Source organism: Calypte anna, chromosome 4 (assembly GCF_003957555.1).
Source record: "Calypte anna isolate BGI_N300 chromosome 4, bCalAnn1_v1.p, whole genome shotgun sequence".
Classification (NCBI taxonomy): Eukaryota; Metazoa; Chordata; class Aves; order Apodiformes; family Trochilidae; genus Calypte; species Calypte anna.
The window spans coordinates 3,959,790-3,976,991 of record NC_044247.1 but is presented as its reverse complement, the minus strand read 5'-3'; the positions used below and the strand labels follow the sequence as shown (position 1 = coordinate 3,976,991).

At 43.5% G+C, this 17,202-nt stretch overlaps 1 protein-coding gene across 2 annotated transcripts in view; it reads left to right on the top strand.

The window, feature by feature from the left end:
• Positions 1 to 17,202, top strand: part of FOXO4 (forkhead box O4) — a 26,097-nt gene extending 8,895 nt beyond the window's left edge. For both annotated transcript variants that reach the window (XM_030448992.1, XM_030448991.1), the window contains exons 2-3: positions 8,361 to 9,602; positions 12,763 to 17,202. In XM_030448992.1, the coding sequence (XP_030304852.1) occupies positions 8,361 to 9,584 (1,224 nt within the window). In that variant the 3' untranslated portion in view covers positions 9,585 to 9,602; positions 12,763 to 17,202. The remainder of the gene's footprint in view (positions 1 to 8,360; positions 9,603 to 12,762) is intronic.

Here is a 17,202-nt window from a genome sequence, read left to right as displayed (position 1 = left end):
CTCTGGGTGGGTGGTTGCAGCATGGCCCCGTGATGCTGGTTCTGGTGCACTTTGTGTTTGAGAAGTTTTCCAGGAAAGGAATGAGGGCCAGTTAAAAGCTTGTAGTTAAGCTGCTGTGTAAGATAAAGCATCAGTTGAAGAGTTTTTAAATGCAAGAACATAGTTACCATCACTGTGTTAAAGCTCAGTGTAAGGAACTGATAGCAGGCATTCTTGGTTCCCTTTAAAAAGAGTGCTGTGTCCCAGAGATGTGCTGGTGCTGCAGCCGTGCAGAGAGTAGGGACCTCTGCCGGAACTCAGTGAAGTTCTACATCTACTGCTTCCAAGTCTCCACTTTGACTTCTTATCTTGCTCTGGAAACAGGCATTCCCGAAGCTCTATTGAAAGAGCTAAACTTCATTTCCGTTCTCTGTGGGTGTCAGTCTGGTGATCCCATTCTCTTTAGTCAAACCAACTCCAGCGAAGAGAAGGGGAGATCTGAGAGCTGGTTTGCCAAATTGTTCCTCAGGCTGTCCTGGTATATTGCAGTGCATGCCACAGTGACTATAGTCTGAAGAGAGTGTTATCTATTGCTTTTGCTGCAGACTGGAATTAAGACCACACTCTTGTTTTCAGTGTACCTCTCCCATTTGTGGTGCTGCTTAGCAGTTCGTCCATGCTGCAGTTCTGTGGCAGGTCGAGCCAGTGTGGTTTGGGGCTTCTGTGACTCCAGCCACATGTTGCTCTGCCTTGTGTGACTCAGCAGTAAGTCAGCACGGGGAGTGAATTTGGTTAAACAAACAAACAAAACCCCTGCTTTTTCTAGTAGGTTAGCTTTCAGCTGGCTCAGCTCACTCTGAAGTAGCAGGCCATGTGGTTGTAGAGTGTGAATATTTGCTCGAGAGAGTGTAGGAATGTGATGAGAGGGATGCAGCTGGCATGTATTGATAAAAACTTTTCACCTCCCATTTATCTGGCTCACTAAATTGCCAGAGAATATGCAGTTTGACTAAAGTGAACTTTTTTTTTTCCTCCTATGTGTTGATTGAATCCTCATTAAGATCTGACTTGGGACAGTGCTTGGGTGCATTTTCCCTCTCTTCAGAAGACTTGGTAGTGTCACTAGGAGATAGTTCTTCCTTCCTCAGGCTAGGTGTGCTCTCCTGGTTCTGCTGCTATCATATGGGGTAACAGTATTTTGCAAGTCAGTTTATGGAGCTGGTGTATTTTCTCTTCAGGAATGTGTCCGTATCTATTGGGCAGTCGTGTCTGAGACTAAAGTCCATGTGGCTTCTTAAATGCATCTGCAGATATTGTGGGGAAGCTGGAATATAGTGAAGTGTCCTGTTGAACTGGATGCTGTAATAGCTAGACTTCTGGGTTGAATCAGCATGGCTGGTTTTTGTTTTATTCATTCATGTGTAATGGGACTGTCAGTCTTTGGATTTACTCTCTTTTTATCAGTTTCACTTCTGGTAAACATACAGTTGGATTTAACTTGCAGAAAGGCAGAGATGAGAATTTGTGTAAGTGCAAGGCTTGAGGTCTCTTCTCAGATGTTGTTGCTGTAGCTGTTTGGTGATGAATTTTTAGTGTGAAATTCATTATTGGTTTTTCAGTCTGGGGATGGACTAACTCAGGCTGGCTCTAATAGGGGAAGAGAACAGGAACTTCTTGCCAGGAAAGATGAGGAAAGGGCAGAATGACATCAGCTGTGGTGGGAATCAGCCTGCTTTGTAGTGTTTAAAACCCTTGATTTTAACCAGCAAACAGAAAACCATAATAGCAATACAGTTTAAACTGTTTAAATGCTAGGGGAAATTCTCCAGAAATCTTGTTTTTATTTTTAACAGATGTTGCCAAACATTTGGGGTTTGGCTTGATGTACTGGGGGTGTGGAGTTAATCTTGTACACACAGGAGAGGTCAAGGGGGCTGTGGTATATTCCCACTGCTCCATTTTCTTCCCTGATCACGCTCTCAAATTCTGTTGTCAGGGCTTGGCAGAGTGCCCTTCCATCACCTGTGACCACACTGCTCTGACTTTAGCACCCTCTAAAGAGTCCCACTCTGATAGCCTTGCTTTATCTTAGCATACAGTTATGAAGATTTGCAAGAGGTTTTGTTTGTTTTATTTAAATCTAGTTGCATCAAGGTGCATTAGATGAAAGCAGGTTACCTATTTAGAGTTTCAAAGATGTGGATTTCATTGAATCAGTTTGATTTGATTTTGTGGACTTAGAGTAAACATAGTAAGTGCATGTTTTACATTTAAGACAAACTGAATAAAATCAAAATGTCACTTTAGTTGAGGAGTGGACCTTCCTGTTATTTTCTTTTTTTCACTCTGTCTTGGTATTCTTAGAGCTCTGAAGCTCTGCTTCTATATTTTTTAATTTGTAAAAGGAAAACCAACTGACTTGTCTTAGCTCAATTTATTTTTCAGTTTTGAATTGAATGAGTTTGGAGCTGCTGCTAAATGCTGATGAAGCATTTTGATGTCTTAAGATAGTATTACAACTCCTAGAGTTCTCCTATTTCTGTGTTGTTTGGGCAGAGCCATACTGATAGTATTTCCTATTTGTAGTGTAGTTCTAGTAGAGAATTTTAAACAGCAAATTAAAAGAAACATGTCTTAAAAAAAAAAGTACTGTAGTTAATATGAACCTATAAACTCATTGTTGCTTCATAATTACTTTGCAGCTGTCCTAATCCACCATATAATTGGGTAAAATACAGCTGTTACAGGCTGCCAGGGTGTAACCTCTGTGACTTGTGGAAGAATCTGTGTTTTTAAGGAAAATAGTGTTCTCTGGTTTTGAACTTCTCTAAGCACTTTGTAAAGGACAGGTTTACTGGGCATGCAATCTGACCTCTCCCTGCAGTAGTTCAGCTGAAGTTGAGAATTCAGTAACCCGAAAGGCAGAAGTTGTGTTGCAGGGGTGTGTCATGGGCCTTCTTTGTAATCCTCTACCAGCTGCTATGTGCGTAAGAGGATAAATTTGTTCTGGCTTAAAAATTACTTGAAGGAAGGAAGGTGTTGAGGGTTTTGAATAAAGTAGAACGTAAAGCTGAAACAGTTTACATTGGTTGTTGCGTTTCTCACATCCATGAGAATGATGAGAGGTTTGAGAGGTGGGCACATGCTAGCCTCACAAAGCTCAGTGAGGCCAAGTGCAAGGTCCTGCACCTGGATTGGGGCAGTCCCAAGCACAAATACAGGCTGAGACTGGGTTGAGAAGAGCCCTGAGGGAAAGGACTTGGGAGTGTTGGTTGATGAGAAGGTTAATGAGCCAGTAATGGGTGCTTGCAGTCCAGAAAGCCAACTGTGTCCTGGGCTGCATCAAAAGAAGCCTGACCAACAAACTGAAGGTGATTCTCCTCAACTCCACTCTCATTGAGACCCCACCTGGATGGAGTACTGTGCCCGGTTCTGGAGCCCTCAACACAAGAGTGACATGGAGCTCTTGAAGCAAGTTCAGCAGAGGGCCACAAAGATGATCAGAGGGCTGGAGCACCTCTCCTATGAGGAGAGGCTGAGAGAGTTGGACTTGTTCAACCTGGAGAAGAGAATGTCTTTGGGAGACCTTACAGTGGCCTTCCAGTACCTGAAGAGGGCCTACAAACAAGCTTGGAAGAGACTGTTTACTAGGGCTTGTAGTGGTAAGATGAGGGGTAATAGTTTTAAGACTGGAGAAGATAGATTAGATATTAGGAATAAATTCTTTAGTGTGCAGGTGGTGAGACACTGGCATGGGTTGCCCAGAGAAGCTGTGGCTGCCCCTTCCTGCAGTGTTGAAGGCCAGGTTGGATGGGGCTTTGAGCAACCTGGTCTAATAGAAAGTGTTCCTGCCCATGCATGGGGTTTTATAACTAGATGATATTTAAGGTTGCTTCCAATCTAAACCATTCTATTGCCTTAGCTCTGAGCAAAGTATAATTCTGCCCAGCCTTCAGCATTACGTGGGTTTGTGCATAGGGGAGGCTCAGGCTAGAGTCTGGGACTTTGACTGCTGCACAGTCATTAACCTCAGCCTGTGAAGAAGGAAGATTGCTTTCTGTTGACCATCATGAGAAAGCCCAAAATGTTTATTGTTATGATCACGTCTCACCTGTCAGAGCACTTAATCAGGAATTTGTGCAATTCCGTGTTAAATCTGACACTAAAAATGAAGAATTGCACATTCTAAATTGAAGTGGAATAGTGAGGCCATTTCTCTCAGTGTTGGTACTTAAATCCACTACATCTTGAGTAATGCTGTAGGTTCTGCTTTCTACTAAATTAGGATTATCTTGATTTCTTGGAAGTTGCTGCCATGCAAGGGGAGGAAGGGTGTGGCTGTTTGAATCCAGAGTATTTGAAACTATATGGAGAGTGCTGGGCTCTTCCCATTATTTCAATGTATGCTGCCAGGAGAGGTATTCCCTGTCCATCTGCTCACAACCTAGCTGGGTTTCATTAAAGCAGGGGGAATGAAATAATGCACAAAACTTGCCAGAGGCTGTAGTGAAGAGCCTGTCATGGAAACCTGAGGAGCATGTGTGGCTTTTGTCCATCAGTCTTTCATTTAAGTGAATCTTTTACTTTTTGATCCCATTGGTCCTTAAGCAGCCCGGCCTAGGTCTGGGCTCAGTGAGGAGGAAGGCAGCTGAACATGGCAGTGTTGGGAAGACAGTGAAGGGCTGGATGTGGAAAATGAGAGCCAGTGGCAGTGCACAGGAGCAGGATGATGGTATGAGTGTAGGGTCACTGTGTGTCCTATTTTTTCATGGGGACCACTTACTGTCAGGTGGTCAACTGTGGTGAGAGCCCAACACTGCAATGTAGCCACATGCATAATGCCCCTTGCTTAAGTGGCATTAACAGTCCCTCCTACCAAACAAGTTGTAATGCCCTGAGTAAGTATGGGAGTGCAAGGTTTAATTTTTTCATTTGAAGCATTGTAGAATGTATTTGTCACACTTAAAAGTGGGGGAGAGCTTGACAAGTCAGTCAGCTCCATGCAATGCCAGACAAATTACCTGAAGATTTTGCTGCTATTCTTTCTTACTCCCTTGCTGTTTCTTGGGGTTTTTTGTTTGTTTGTTTGTTTTTTGTTTTTTTTGCTGAAAGATTATTCCTTCCAGTCCTGCTTAATTTTCCAGGCAGTCCTCACAGAATGCTTCTCCGGAGCTGTTGGTATTGTCCCAACAAATTTCTTCTGATTGAATACTGAACAGTTTTTCTTGTGTATGTCTGTCTTTCTTGGTAAACTTATAAATCACTTCAGTCTTTGCTTTTTAGTGAGCTAGGATTTTCTTCTGGGCTCCCACTAGAGATTACAGGGAGAGAAAATATTCTTTCTAAGGTACAGCTCACGATCTTCCAAGCTTGATGCCTGTACTCAAGTGTACCTTCTGGAAGGGTGTTGCTGGGGAAACATTATAATTCCCTGGTTCTGGAGCAGTTGCCTCCTTGCTGGAGAATAACTTTGCAAAATCTTGGCAACAGACAATTTCCTGAAGCCTTTGGAACCAAGTGGCCATGTGCATGCTGAGACAGGTACAGACTAACACAGCAGGTGAGATGTTTTCCCATTGCATCCTCCAAAGAATGCCATGGCAAATGATAATTCAGCACAATTATAAGCCTGTCTCTGGAACATGGCACTGCACTGGAATGTGCCCATGTTCTTTGTGTACCTCTGAGGCAGTGAGAGTGTATGACAGGCAGCTGCAGTGATAGCTTGTTTTTTTCTTTCTGTTACTCATTCCTTAGGGAGCTTTTTTGTTAAAGAATCTGGTCCATCTGTGGTTTTAATAGAAGCTTGATGTTTGCCAGAAGAATGACCCTGGTGCTAGGGAATAGTGATTGAAAATCCAGTCAAAAGTGGGCAAACAATTTTAAGGGTAGCTGCTGTTCCTTGTGTCCGTCTTAGCATACCTTGTGCTTGGCCCTTAGCACTCTGCTCATGCACCACTGCTATGTGTATGAGCTCCTCCATGCAGGGCACAGGAGCCTCCTTCTGCTTCTGTCACATTAGTATGTAAGTGAAGAAAGTGCTTTACAGGAGACTGAGTTTGTTTTAGTCTGAGGAACCTTCAAGTTCAAACAAATGATCTTGAATGTTCTGACCTGGTCTGAGTAAAACTGCAGTTTTATGGTAGATAAACTTGGCCTTGCCTACAAAGTCACATAGTCTCCTGGAAAGGCTTTCACTGGCATTCTGTCTTCTGTATGACCCACCTGTGCATTTTTCATACCATCTTGGTGTCTATAGCAGTTGTGCAGAAGGCTGCCTGGGTGGGATAATTGCCTGGTTGGACTGCCAGCTCCTGTGGCTAATTATCCATTCTGAGGCTGAAGTGCTGTTCTTGTGCTGGGCAGGGTCCACAGCAGCACTGACAGTGGTGTTTGGGCAGCCTGGTATAATGACAAGGATTGTTCCCATCCTTTGAATAGGGCTAGGAGATTATATCAAATAAGAATATTTAATGTTGTGGTAACTGAGAATTAGGGAATAGCTGGTGTGTGCTGCTATCCATGCCTGGCTGGTTCCTACATCTTAGCTTGTTGGTGGTAGGGTTCTAGTGAATGATTCACCCTTCAGTGTACAATAAATATCTGTAGACAAAGTGGGGGGTTTTGTTTTGCATATGTCATTAATTTTAGAATGGTTTTGTCTCAATGTGGTTTACAGCAATCATCTTATTCTGTGATGGATTAGAGACTGACTTGCAATTTTTTTTTCAATTCAGTTCTTCATATGCAACCATTAGAACCTCTAAGATATCTCAATAAACAGCAAAAAACACTCCTAACTAGTTGATGAAGAGGTCCCTAAGGATTTTAGATTCCTGCCTGTCCTCTTCCATCAGGACAAACTTCCTTATGGTCAAAGATGTTGGAGACCCAAGACGTGGATTGAAGTGCTCAGGCCAGCTGGGTTCCTCTTGTACTGCTCAAGCTGAGCATTTAAAAAGTCAATGTAATTTATATGGTTCTGGTTTGAGTTGCTTAAAATCAAAAAAGCAAATGAATTTGGGTTGCCTGGCTGACTGAACTCTGTAATTTCCTCTTCTGTCAGGTTTTACGTGGAGTTCTGTGATTATTTTAGCGTAATTGATTTGCCCTTCACTTGTGAAATTATATTTGAGGTTGCCCTCCTTATGCTAAAGCTATTAAATCATTCTAGATTCCTGTGCAGGAGAGTGTGTGGTATGCAAGTATTGTGCTGTCTTACACCATCCAAGCTGGGAGGTGTGTGGGTTCAGTTATATATTGAGACTCTCTGAACTTGAGTCTCCAGTACACAGGTGAGCTCAGGCAGGCAGGTGTGTTCCTAGTTCTGGGGTCCTGTGGTGGTAATTTATGTGAAGAAAATGTTGCTCTTAGACTGCTATTATGCTACCAGTGTTGCACCTTTTAATGATGTGTAATTTGACCATCTGAACAAGTCAAATACAAATATCAAATAAATACACAGCATAGGCCTCAGGGGGTGTTTATGGAGGATCTGCTCAATGAATGAGATCTTTGGCTTGCTGATTCTAAAATATTGGGATGTTTGTAATTAGCAGGATGAAAATTCAGTTTGATGGTTATGTACAGATATGTTAGCTTGCAGTTTCCAGCTAAGCTAAAATAAAGGGAACTGGGAGAGGCAAGGAATGTGTGCCTTGCCAAATAAAAAAAATGGTAGAGACTAAAACTGGGATGTACTGAGTGGGAGTGTCCCAGGTGCTGAACCCGTTACCCATTAGAAATTAACACAGAGGGAATCACAGTGCTTCCTTGCAGAGTGAAGCTGATGGACTCTAGGATTACTAAGACTTGTGTTTCACAAAGGTTCTCTCTTACTTCTTTGATTTTGGGATGAAGATGGTAATGGACATAGTGAATTAGAACTATTCTACCATTTCTCTGCACCTGGTGTATTTAATTTACTGCTATGCTGTGCTTAAATCCACCTGAAAGCTAGCTATATAAAAGTTTAAAACTTAAGCCAGTATTATGTTGGCTTATGGGGCTGGCAGAAAAGTGGGTGAAGCATTAGCTCCAATTAAATTATTCTACTGAAGTTGCAAGCTGTATTTGGGAATTTGCTTACTTGTTCTGTGCTTTGCTTAGGTTTAGCAGATTCAGTATGGTCTGTGGTTTGCTACAGTTCTGCTGTAGTATTTTGCCAGTTGGAAGCTGCTGGCTGTCACAGTAGTCACCCCAGGTGCTGCAGTGAGACATGGCACTGCTTGCTGTTGCTGTCAAGCATGTTCAAACCAGAAATACCAGGTTTCTACTTTAACTTTCTTTGGATGCTGTCTGATTGCATTTATGCTGTGAGGTTTCTAGGTGGGAGGTGTGTCAACTGTCAGGTCCTCATTTCTTGTATTTTTTTTTCCCAGAACTCTATTAGACATAACTTGTCCCTGCACAGCAAGTTCATTAAAGTCCATAATGAAGCCACAGGAAAGAGCTCTTGGTGGATGCTCAATCCTGAGGGTGGTAAAAGTGGAAAAGCACCAAGAAGAAGAGCTGCGTCTATGGACAACAGCAGCAAACTTGCAAAAGTCAGAGGTAAAGCATCCAAAAAGAAGCCTTCTCTCCAGTCTGCTCCAGAATCCACTGTTGACAGTCCTGGCTCCCAATTCTCTAAGTGGCCTGGGAGCCCATCTTCAAGAAGCAATGAGGACTCTGATATGTGGAGCACCTTCCGGCCTCGAACCAGTTCCAATGCAAGCACCATTAGTGCAAGGCTTTCTCCTATCCTGACAGAGCAGGATGACCTTCCTGATGAAGAGTTGCTTCCTTCTCTAGTGTACTCCAGTGCATCCAGCAATGTTCCACCAACTGTGACTGAGGAGCTTGAGCTCATTGATGGGTTAAACTTGATGTCTCCCAGTTCATCTGTGTTACCTGCTCATCAGTCTGCCTCAGGCAGTCAGATCCAGAGAGATTCCAGCTTCTCCCTGCGAAGCCCAAATGCAGCTGGTCACACCACTACATTTGGCAATTCCTTGTTTAATCCTGTTGATATCTCACTGCAAAGTTCTGTCAGCCATTTCTCTGGCCCTCAGACCTTGGAAGCTCTTCTGACACCCAGCTCTCCACCTCCAAGAGATGTTATGATGACTCAGGTGGATCCAGTTCTTCCACAGACTGGTAACAGGATGAGCAGCCAAACTCTTCTGCTTCTGGGTGGACAAGCCACCCAGAGTAAGGTGAGCTCAGGCAATCCACGAGGAAAGCCTGCAGAGCAGCAGGCAGAATCAGTAGGTGCCAGTGTTTTGCCATCAACACTTCCAATTGCAACATCTCCTCAAAACACTGCCAGCATCACCAGTTTGAAGGCTCCAGTTTCTGTGACAACTGCCCAGTCAGTCCAGCTGGGCAGTCCTCTGCTCCTTTCTTCTGCTAGCCCTGCTCCCTTGGGATTGAACCAGGACAGGCTGCCCATTGATCTGGACATGGATATGTACATGGAGAACCTTGAATGTGATATGGATTACATAATCAACAGTGAACTCATGGATGGAGAAGGACTGGACTTTAATTTTGAACCTGTTCTGTCAACTGCCAGCTATCCGAGCACCTCACAGGCCTCCAACCATACCTGGGTACCAAGTTAACTTCAGGAGCACAAAAAGGTAGGTGCAATTATGTAAAATGCTACAGCCTTCAAGTAACAACAGCCCTGGCTGCTGGGACAGTTCCTGTGCCTAATGATGCAGAAGTTAAAGATAGCTCTTTAGAAGTGTGGGTGCTCTTTTGAGTAAAAAGCTACTAGGAGATCCACCTTCCATTTTAGAAGGAGAAGAAACTGAATAAAGGTAGATGGGTTTAACTTTACAGGTAGTAAATCCCTTTATGGAATAGAGCAGCAACCTGAATAAAACTCCAATTTTCTTACATTACCAAAGTTGACTGGTTTGCAGGATGTGGGTCTGTGCCTGTAGCTTTGAAGTGGACTTGGGAGCACATACTGATTCCATAAGTAAAGACATGATCTGAATGGTTGAACTGAGCCAAGCATATACTGTGTTTCCATCCAAGTTATTATCCTTGCAAAATTTTCTAGTATGTGTAGTTGCAAAGTGTCTTATGTCATGGCTACCTGCTTTTCCCTGTGTGCAGATGGACACAATTACTCTCAGATAACTTTTCCCTTATCTGGAATGTAGTGTCTGTCTCTGGTCAACTGGTTTGTCAACATTAACCTATGAATTCTTTGTATATCCATTATTGGAATGCAGCATGGATGGAGATGAAAGGAGGATGCATTAGTTCTGTCCCATGCACAACAAATCTGCCTCTTCATTGATCTTTCATGTTTGCACAAAATTTTCTAGATACAGTTTGGCAAATAGTGTATATGAGAGCAAACTTCAAAAATGTCTCATTCTCTTAGGGTCTCACTCCCTGATTTGAACAACTGAGACAGTTGAAGAATTAGGGAAATGGAGCTGAAGGCATACTTCACACTTTGAGCTCCATTAGCTAACAGAAAATGGACAGTTTCTTTTAATGGACTGGAGCACAGGCTGGGTACTGGTTGGGAAGTGGAAGCCTTGCCAAGAATACTTTCTGTTTAGGAGGCAGATAGGTATTTGTTAGTCTTGCAAGTTCAGCCCCTAGTCCTGGCTAGATGAGCAGTCAGAATTCAGGGCAAATTGCAGGTAATGCTTCAGTTGTGGAAAGCCCTTGAGCTTCAAAATGACTGAGTGAAATTACCATGTACTTGACCTCTCCTGGGCACCTGAGTAGCCTGGAGGTAGTTTGGACTAGGTGACCTCTGGAGGCCCATTTCAGCCTGAATTTTCTGCTGATTTCTGTTCTGTCTATGCTGAAGAACAGATACTTACCTAAATATTTTTCTGCTGTGCCCCAGTACAGCCATTTTAGACAAGTGCCTTCAGAAAGTGAAATGCTGTACTTTGAGCTGGTGTACTTAAACCTTGTGAGCACATTTTTTAACACAAACCTTGTGAACATATTTTGTAACACAATTTAACTCCCTCTGATTCCAAGTCCCACCACACTGTTTAGGATTTATTAATAATGTTTTTCTGTCTGTACTTAACAGATCTCTTTACTGGAAAGAGAGAGGGGAGTCAATCAAGCTTTTCTTTTGCATTATGAGGCTTTTTATAATCTTGTGTATTAACTCTGGCTAACGATCTGGCACCTCTCTGCTCTCCAGGTCTACCACATCCACCCCCTTGTCCCAGAGAGCAGCATCCAAGCAGTCAGTGATTCACCTTCATTTTGAGCATAATCTCAGGTTCTGAATTACTCTCCTGTGTCCCCTGCCTTGGGCTGGCTCTTGCTGATCAGGGTTTTCTTCCATCATCATCACCCCTCCCCAGGCAGCGGTGGTGGTTGCAGTGGGGACAGTTTTCCTGCACAGATTGAACCACCCCTGGAACACATTCAGTCTCAACAATAACCAAAACAAGTAACACCAATCATCACCGAGGCCTCCAAACTCTACCAGGTCAAACTCACCAGAGAAAGGAACAGAATCATTTTGCATGGTGAACACATTCATCTAAGAGTCCCGAAACTCCCCAATCAAATTCCCAACCAAACTCCTTCCTACAGAAATCACTGTTTTAACAGCACAGGAAAGTAACATGGCTGGAAGATGGGGCACTAGGAAACAACATGCATGGATGAGTAAATTTTAAAAGGGCAGTATATAACACAGTCTTTCACCCACACCATTTTGAAAACCATTTTTCTTTTTTCAATTTCCACCCTTCCATTGTTTTCAATTAAAAGAAGAATTTAAATTTGAGCCCTGCATTGCGTGCCAATTATTCCCTCACAGCTTAGCAGTTTGGGCTTGCCAGAAACTGAAGGACAGAATTACTTTCTATTTTACCCCCTCACACACAAGGGAAGACAAAAGGGGACATTTAAGTTGGAAATTGGAAATAATACTTTAAAATATTTTAAAGTAAAATAATTGTTACTTTAAGGGATAAAGTAACAAAAATACAAATATATACATACAACCTGATCTGGAGGCGGGCAGGGATGGGTGCCTGAGGGCCCCTTGCAGCAGGGCTGACTCAGGAGGGGGGGTCCACGGCTCTTCCCAGCACCCAATAGATCTGGACTCTGAAGAGCAGGTGGGGAGCTGGGGGTAAAGGAGCGCAGGGGAACAGCAGCGCAGCCAGGAGAGAGAGAAAAAGAGAGGAGGGGCTGGAGTCTGCATGACCTTTAGAGAGGATGGGCAGAAAATGGGAGGGAACAGAGCCCTCCATTTGTGTTCCACCCCTCTGAGTCCAAAAGCCCTCATTCTTTAGCTCCTCCTGTTCAAATGATGACAATACAGTATTTCTTTAAGTTGGTGAGCATGAACATTTTAGTGTGTGATCTCTGAAACCCACTTTTTTAGTCTTATCCCTAACAATTGACATTTGTGGTTGTTTAAGGGGGAAGAATAATCTTCCTCTTCCTTGCTGCTTTCTGGGAAAGCCTCTTGTGTTAGCCAAGTCCTTCTTCAAAATTCTTTATCTTGCAGAGCTTTGTTGGTGCCATAAACTTACAGGAGGGGTGCTTACTTTTGACCTCTGTGCTTTTGTTTTGTCTTTCTGTATTAAACATACTCCAAAGCTTAAAGCTGAGCAGTTGCATCCTCCACTTGACTATTGATCTAGGTCTCTTGCGGTCTGTGTTCCCTGCTGGAAGTTGCATCCTTTGAGCAGCAGAAACTGATTTATAGTAAATAACTTCTTGTCTGTGCATCTGGGATTCCCACTAGAGGGATCTAACCATTCACTCTATTTTTCTTCTTTGTAGTGTCCTTCAGGTTTTGAACATCAGGTTCTGACTTCCCTTCCCACCTCTGGCAGAGAAAAGAATGGAGCATTTTGGATTCGGTTTCCCTGCACACAATGCCTTGGGCAGAAGATGCTGCCCACCTGGGAAGAAAATGCAACCTGCATCTGGCTGCATCAGGAGGAGTTTAAAAATAGTATCTGGCTGCAACAGGAAGAGTGTTAAAAGAAGAATCCTGTTACATGCCATGGCTCTTCCTGCAAACCTGACCCTGCTTTGGATCATCTGGAGAAAACCTGGGCTGTACATGTCCAAAGAGGAGCCCTGGAAAAAAAACTAAGCCAGAAGACTGTGCCAGGCAATAGCATTTTCCCATGTGAGGAGTTGGGTTTGTTGAAGGAATGTCTCAAATGCTACCCTCTCTCTGCTATGGCAGAAAGTCTCCCAGTGCCTCAGGCTGGCAGAGGGCTGGCTCTGCTCTCACTTGGCTTGCCTTTTGGAGCAAAGTAGTTGGACATTTTCATTAAGCCACCAGATGTGTGCTTGGTGTCGCCCAGACTTTCTGAGAAAATAGAAGGAGCCTATTGGTGGAAGCCATGCAGGAAAAGAGTGTGCTATTTCAGAGGTTGGTTTCAGTGTGCCCATCTCCAGAGCACCCATTACCATTCTGCAGGGAAGGGTGATGGTTGTGGTGTAGAAGCTTCCCCTTGTCCATCTGAGTGGAACAGGAGGACATTGTGTTTTTCACTGTGCCAACTGAGCCCCGTTGAATCCGAAGGATGCTTCAAGAAGGCCCTATGCTGTTCTCAGCACTTTCCTAATACACCAGGCTGCCCTGTAAAATAAGCCCAGGTGCTACTAGCTGTTTCTGGGACATAAAAACATAACTTTGGGTTTGTTACTGATCTGTCTTGCTACAGCAGAGAAATGGAAAGCCTGGGTGTGGCCTTAACAGAGCCCTGGTTGCTTTTCAGAAGGGCATTTTCTATAGATGGAATATTTTTTTACTAATCTGGGAACTTTCTACAGTGAACATGAAACCAATGTTAAGTGTTTCCCCATTAAGGTGTATTAGGGATCTCACTCTCTGAGAAGGTACCAGTGTCAGACTTCTTTTTCAGAGCTGTATTAGGGATAAACATATTTTATTTTCATAATGCATATAATTGAGAGGAGAAAATTGGCAACTACCTGTGGTTTCAAACCACCCTTGGGAAGAGTTGTACTTTATTGTAATCTATATGTAAAAGTACCTGCAAATTACATAGAAGCTTTTCTAAACCTTTTTAAGTATATATATTATATATTTTAATTGAAAATGAGATTATTGGATAAAAAAAAAACAAAACACCACATTTGTTGCATCTATTCCCTTGATATCGGATCACATTATCATATGGGAGGGGCCACGCCTAAGGCTTTTTGGGCCAAGAAGCTGAAAATGTTATTGGAAAAGTGGGAAGGGCACCTTGTTGTAGTTGGGAACAGCTGTTCTCCTTAGAACAGGCAGAAGGTCCCTGCATGGCAAGACATTCAGGCACAGCTGCTCAGTCTCTTTCCTGGAGTGAGCACTCCTGACAAACCAGGAACATGGTGTTAGGGAATGCTAATCATTAACTGCGTGCTCATTCTCATGTAATCTGTTAAGTAGCTGGACTGCAGCTGGTGAACAGGACAGATTCCCTAGTTTGCCAAGAAGATAGTTTGGACTAGATCCTGCTAGGTCTGCTGACACTCTGGGTAGTCCTTGGGGAGGCTCAGTTGGTTCTACTTGTTAGCTCACTTTTGGGTTTCTGAAGGTTTTTTTTTTGGTGAAGTTGCTGCTTCTGCTGTGAAACTTGAAGCCTGTAGGCACACCTATGGTAACGTGCCTGGGATTCTGCCCTGTCTCTTTTTTCTTGCAGGACAGAAGATAGGAGACAAGAAGTTAGTTCAGAGCATTAGCTGGCCTGTTGCTGTCACCTCTTTCAGTGTTTGCAATGGTAGGATCTGTGGGAGACATGGGCTGTCATGGTGTTATGGTAGACTTGTTCTGGCAGAAAGCCTCTCTGGTGCTTTTTGAACGTGGTGGTAGTGGTTTCTGTTCAGAAGGTTGGTATCATGCAGTGCAATGAACCATGCTGCTTTACCAACCTTGTCTGCCCTGTTTTCTTGGGTTTTAATTCATTTTCATTTAAGAGGAAATTGGAACAGGAGTGGTTTATTTATTTACATGCAACAAGGAGTCTTTCAACAGTCTCATCTTTAGAGTACTCTGCCACAGAGCCTTCAAATAGTTCACTAACCTTTGCTGTGAAAGCTGTCTTCATGACACACCTCATGGTGACATGTTTCAAATTTACCCACAATATGCATCTCTGGCCACACCTTTTTGTAATGAGGAAAGAAGGCAGCAGATCCTAAGCTGGGATCCCAGGTTGTGCAGACTTGAGTGATGGATGCATATTCTCATTGCAGTTAGTTCAGTACACAAATGGATGGATACCTTTTCCACAAACACCTGATGGCATGTGCAGCACAAAAGAATCAGGGATTATGGGCTACAGTTAAGAGATCTGGTGTGATTGTGTTATTTGGCACTTTGTGTCACTTTGTCAGCTTGGAAGCTGAGAGGAAATGAATCCCACGATCTCCAGAGCAAGTTTCACAGCTGTGTGTGAAAGGACAAGACATCGGTATGTTTGTTCATCTTGTATGTGAATCTCTTGCTCATTTCTTAAGAAAAAGAGCCCAAAGCTGTAGGAAGGATGATATGAATACCCAGTACCACAGAGCTGTGAATCCATGGTGAGCTGTTTACGGATGGGTTGGTGTGTAGGACAGAAGTGCTGTCTTCAGGCTGTTCAAGGTGGACTGTGTGTGATGGCATTGGGGACCTGGCCTGATCTCTGACTGTGGAGACCCTCACTCTGAGCACTTGAGTAGTAGCCCAGGGACATCTGACATACTCTCAGCTAGTACATGTCCTCAGCATGTTCCAGCTGAAGGAGCTGCAGCCCAGATACACCAAGGCTCATCATGGTTGGTGTCCTACAGAGTGAGTCCTTTTATGGAATGAAGCACGTATCTTTCCCCACCCCATACTACCAGGCCAAACTCCTGAGGAATCATCTGCCCCAGGGACAGCACTAGAGATAGGGGCACTTTTGGCTGGAGTCCTGCCATACCAATGTGCTGTCAGTGACATCTCTGTCTTGCAGCAGTCTATGCAGGTGCTCTCCATTTCCTCAACAGAAGCTGGCCTGCTGCTGAAGGAGCCTGAGAGCACATTGTTGGGTTGTTAGGAAAACCAGCAGTGCTCAGAGTACTCAATAGAGCATGAACGCAATGTGGCAGGCTTAGGCAGACAACTTAGCTTTCCATTTGTATGTGTAGCAGGATAACTTGAATCATGGGCACAGAGGACAGGCATGCAGAGAATTTAGGAGTTCTCCAGCCCCTTCTCAAATAGCTTCCTTTTCACAAACCTTGAGCTTTTCTAGACTGGGGCTAAACTTCAAAGTTCCTAAACTGCTGCTTGCTGAAAGGCTGTACCTCACAGGGAGTTGCTCAATACTTGTCCATTTTTTTAATTCTTGCCCAAAGTGTTTGCTGCTGACTGCTGCTGGATTCAGGACAATGTCTTGGTGGATCTTCATGGCATCACAGAACCCATATTTGTGGAGTAGATTTTGCTCTAATAAAAGATTGTGCTTTTGAGAGCAGCTGTAAGCTGAGTGGGGAGGGAAGTGACATGGGGAGTGATGCTCCTGAATAATAAGGGGAGTGAGCAGGGGACTTCTGACATGAAGCCATAGGTTGTACTGCATGTGTTTTCTTTGTCCTCACTGAGCTTGGGTAACAAGTTTTTCATCTCCAGAGGATCAAATGCCATCTTCCACACTGTGAAGCTACCATGCAGCTTTGGGCCACAAAGGATTTGTCTAACTGAGCCCATGGAGCCTATAAGGAGTCAAGCTTGTTGCTTTTATTTACACCTGGGTTTAGCAAATTTTTTGAGCTTCCTTTATAATTTAAGCATCTTTTACTATACTCCAAGCCTGTGAGAGCTTGGAAAGCTTCTTGGAGCCTTTACATTTCCTTGGTGTGTCTAAAAACATGTCTTCCCCTACCCTGTGCTGCTTTAAAAACAGCAGTCAAATCACCCTAGTAAATGAGAGGAATGAAAGCCCTGGGAGCATTCCAGAGCCTGGGTGTATTAATAACTTTGGCTCATACTAGAAGCAAGTAGCACTAATCAGCTTTTCCAAATGAAATGCCTAGAAAGCTTTTATGTAGATTGTAATTTGTAAATTTTCTTATTTAGTTGATTATTTATAGTCACACTGAAATGCTTCAGAGCTAGCCTTGCTTGTCTGGTGACATGGGTGGGAGTGTTTTGGGACTGGTGTCCTGGACTGTCAACAAAATAATGTACAAATTTTGTCCCATTATAAAAAAATAAACCCCAAACAACCAAAC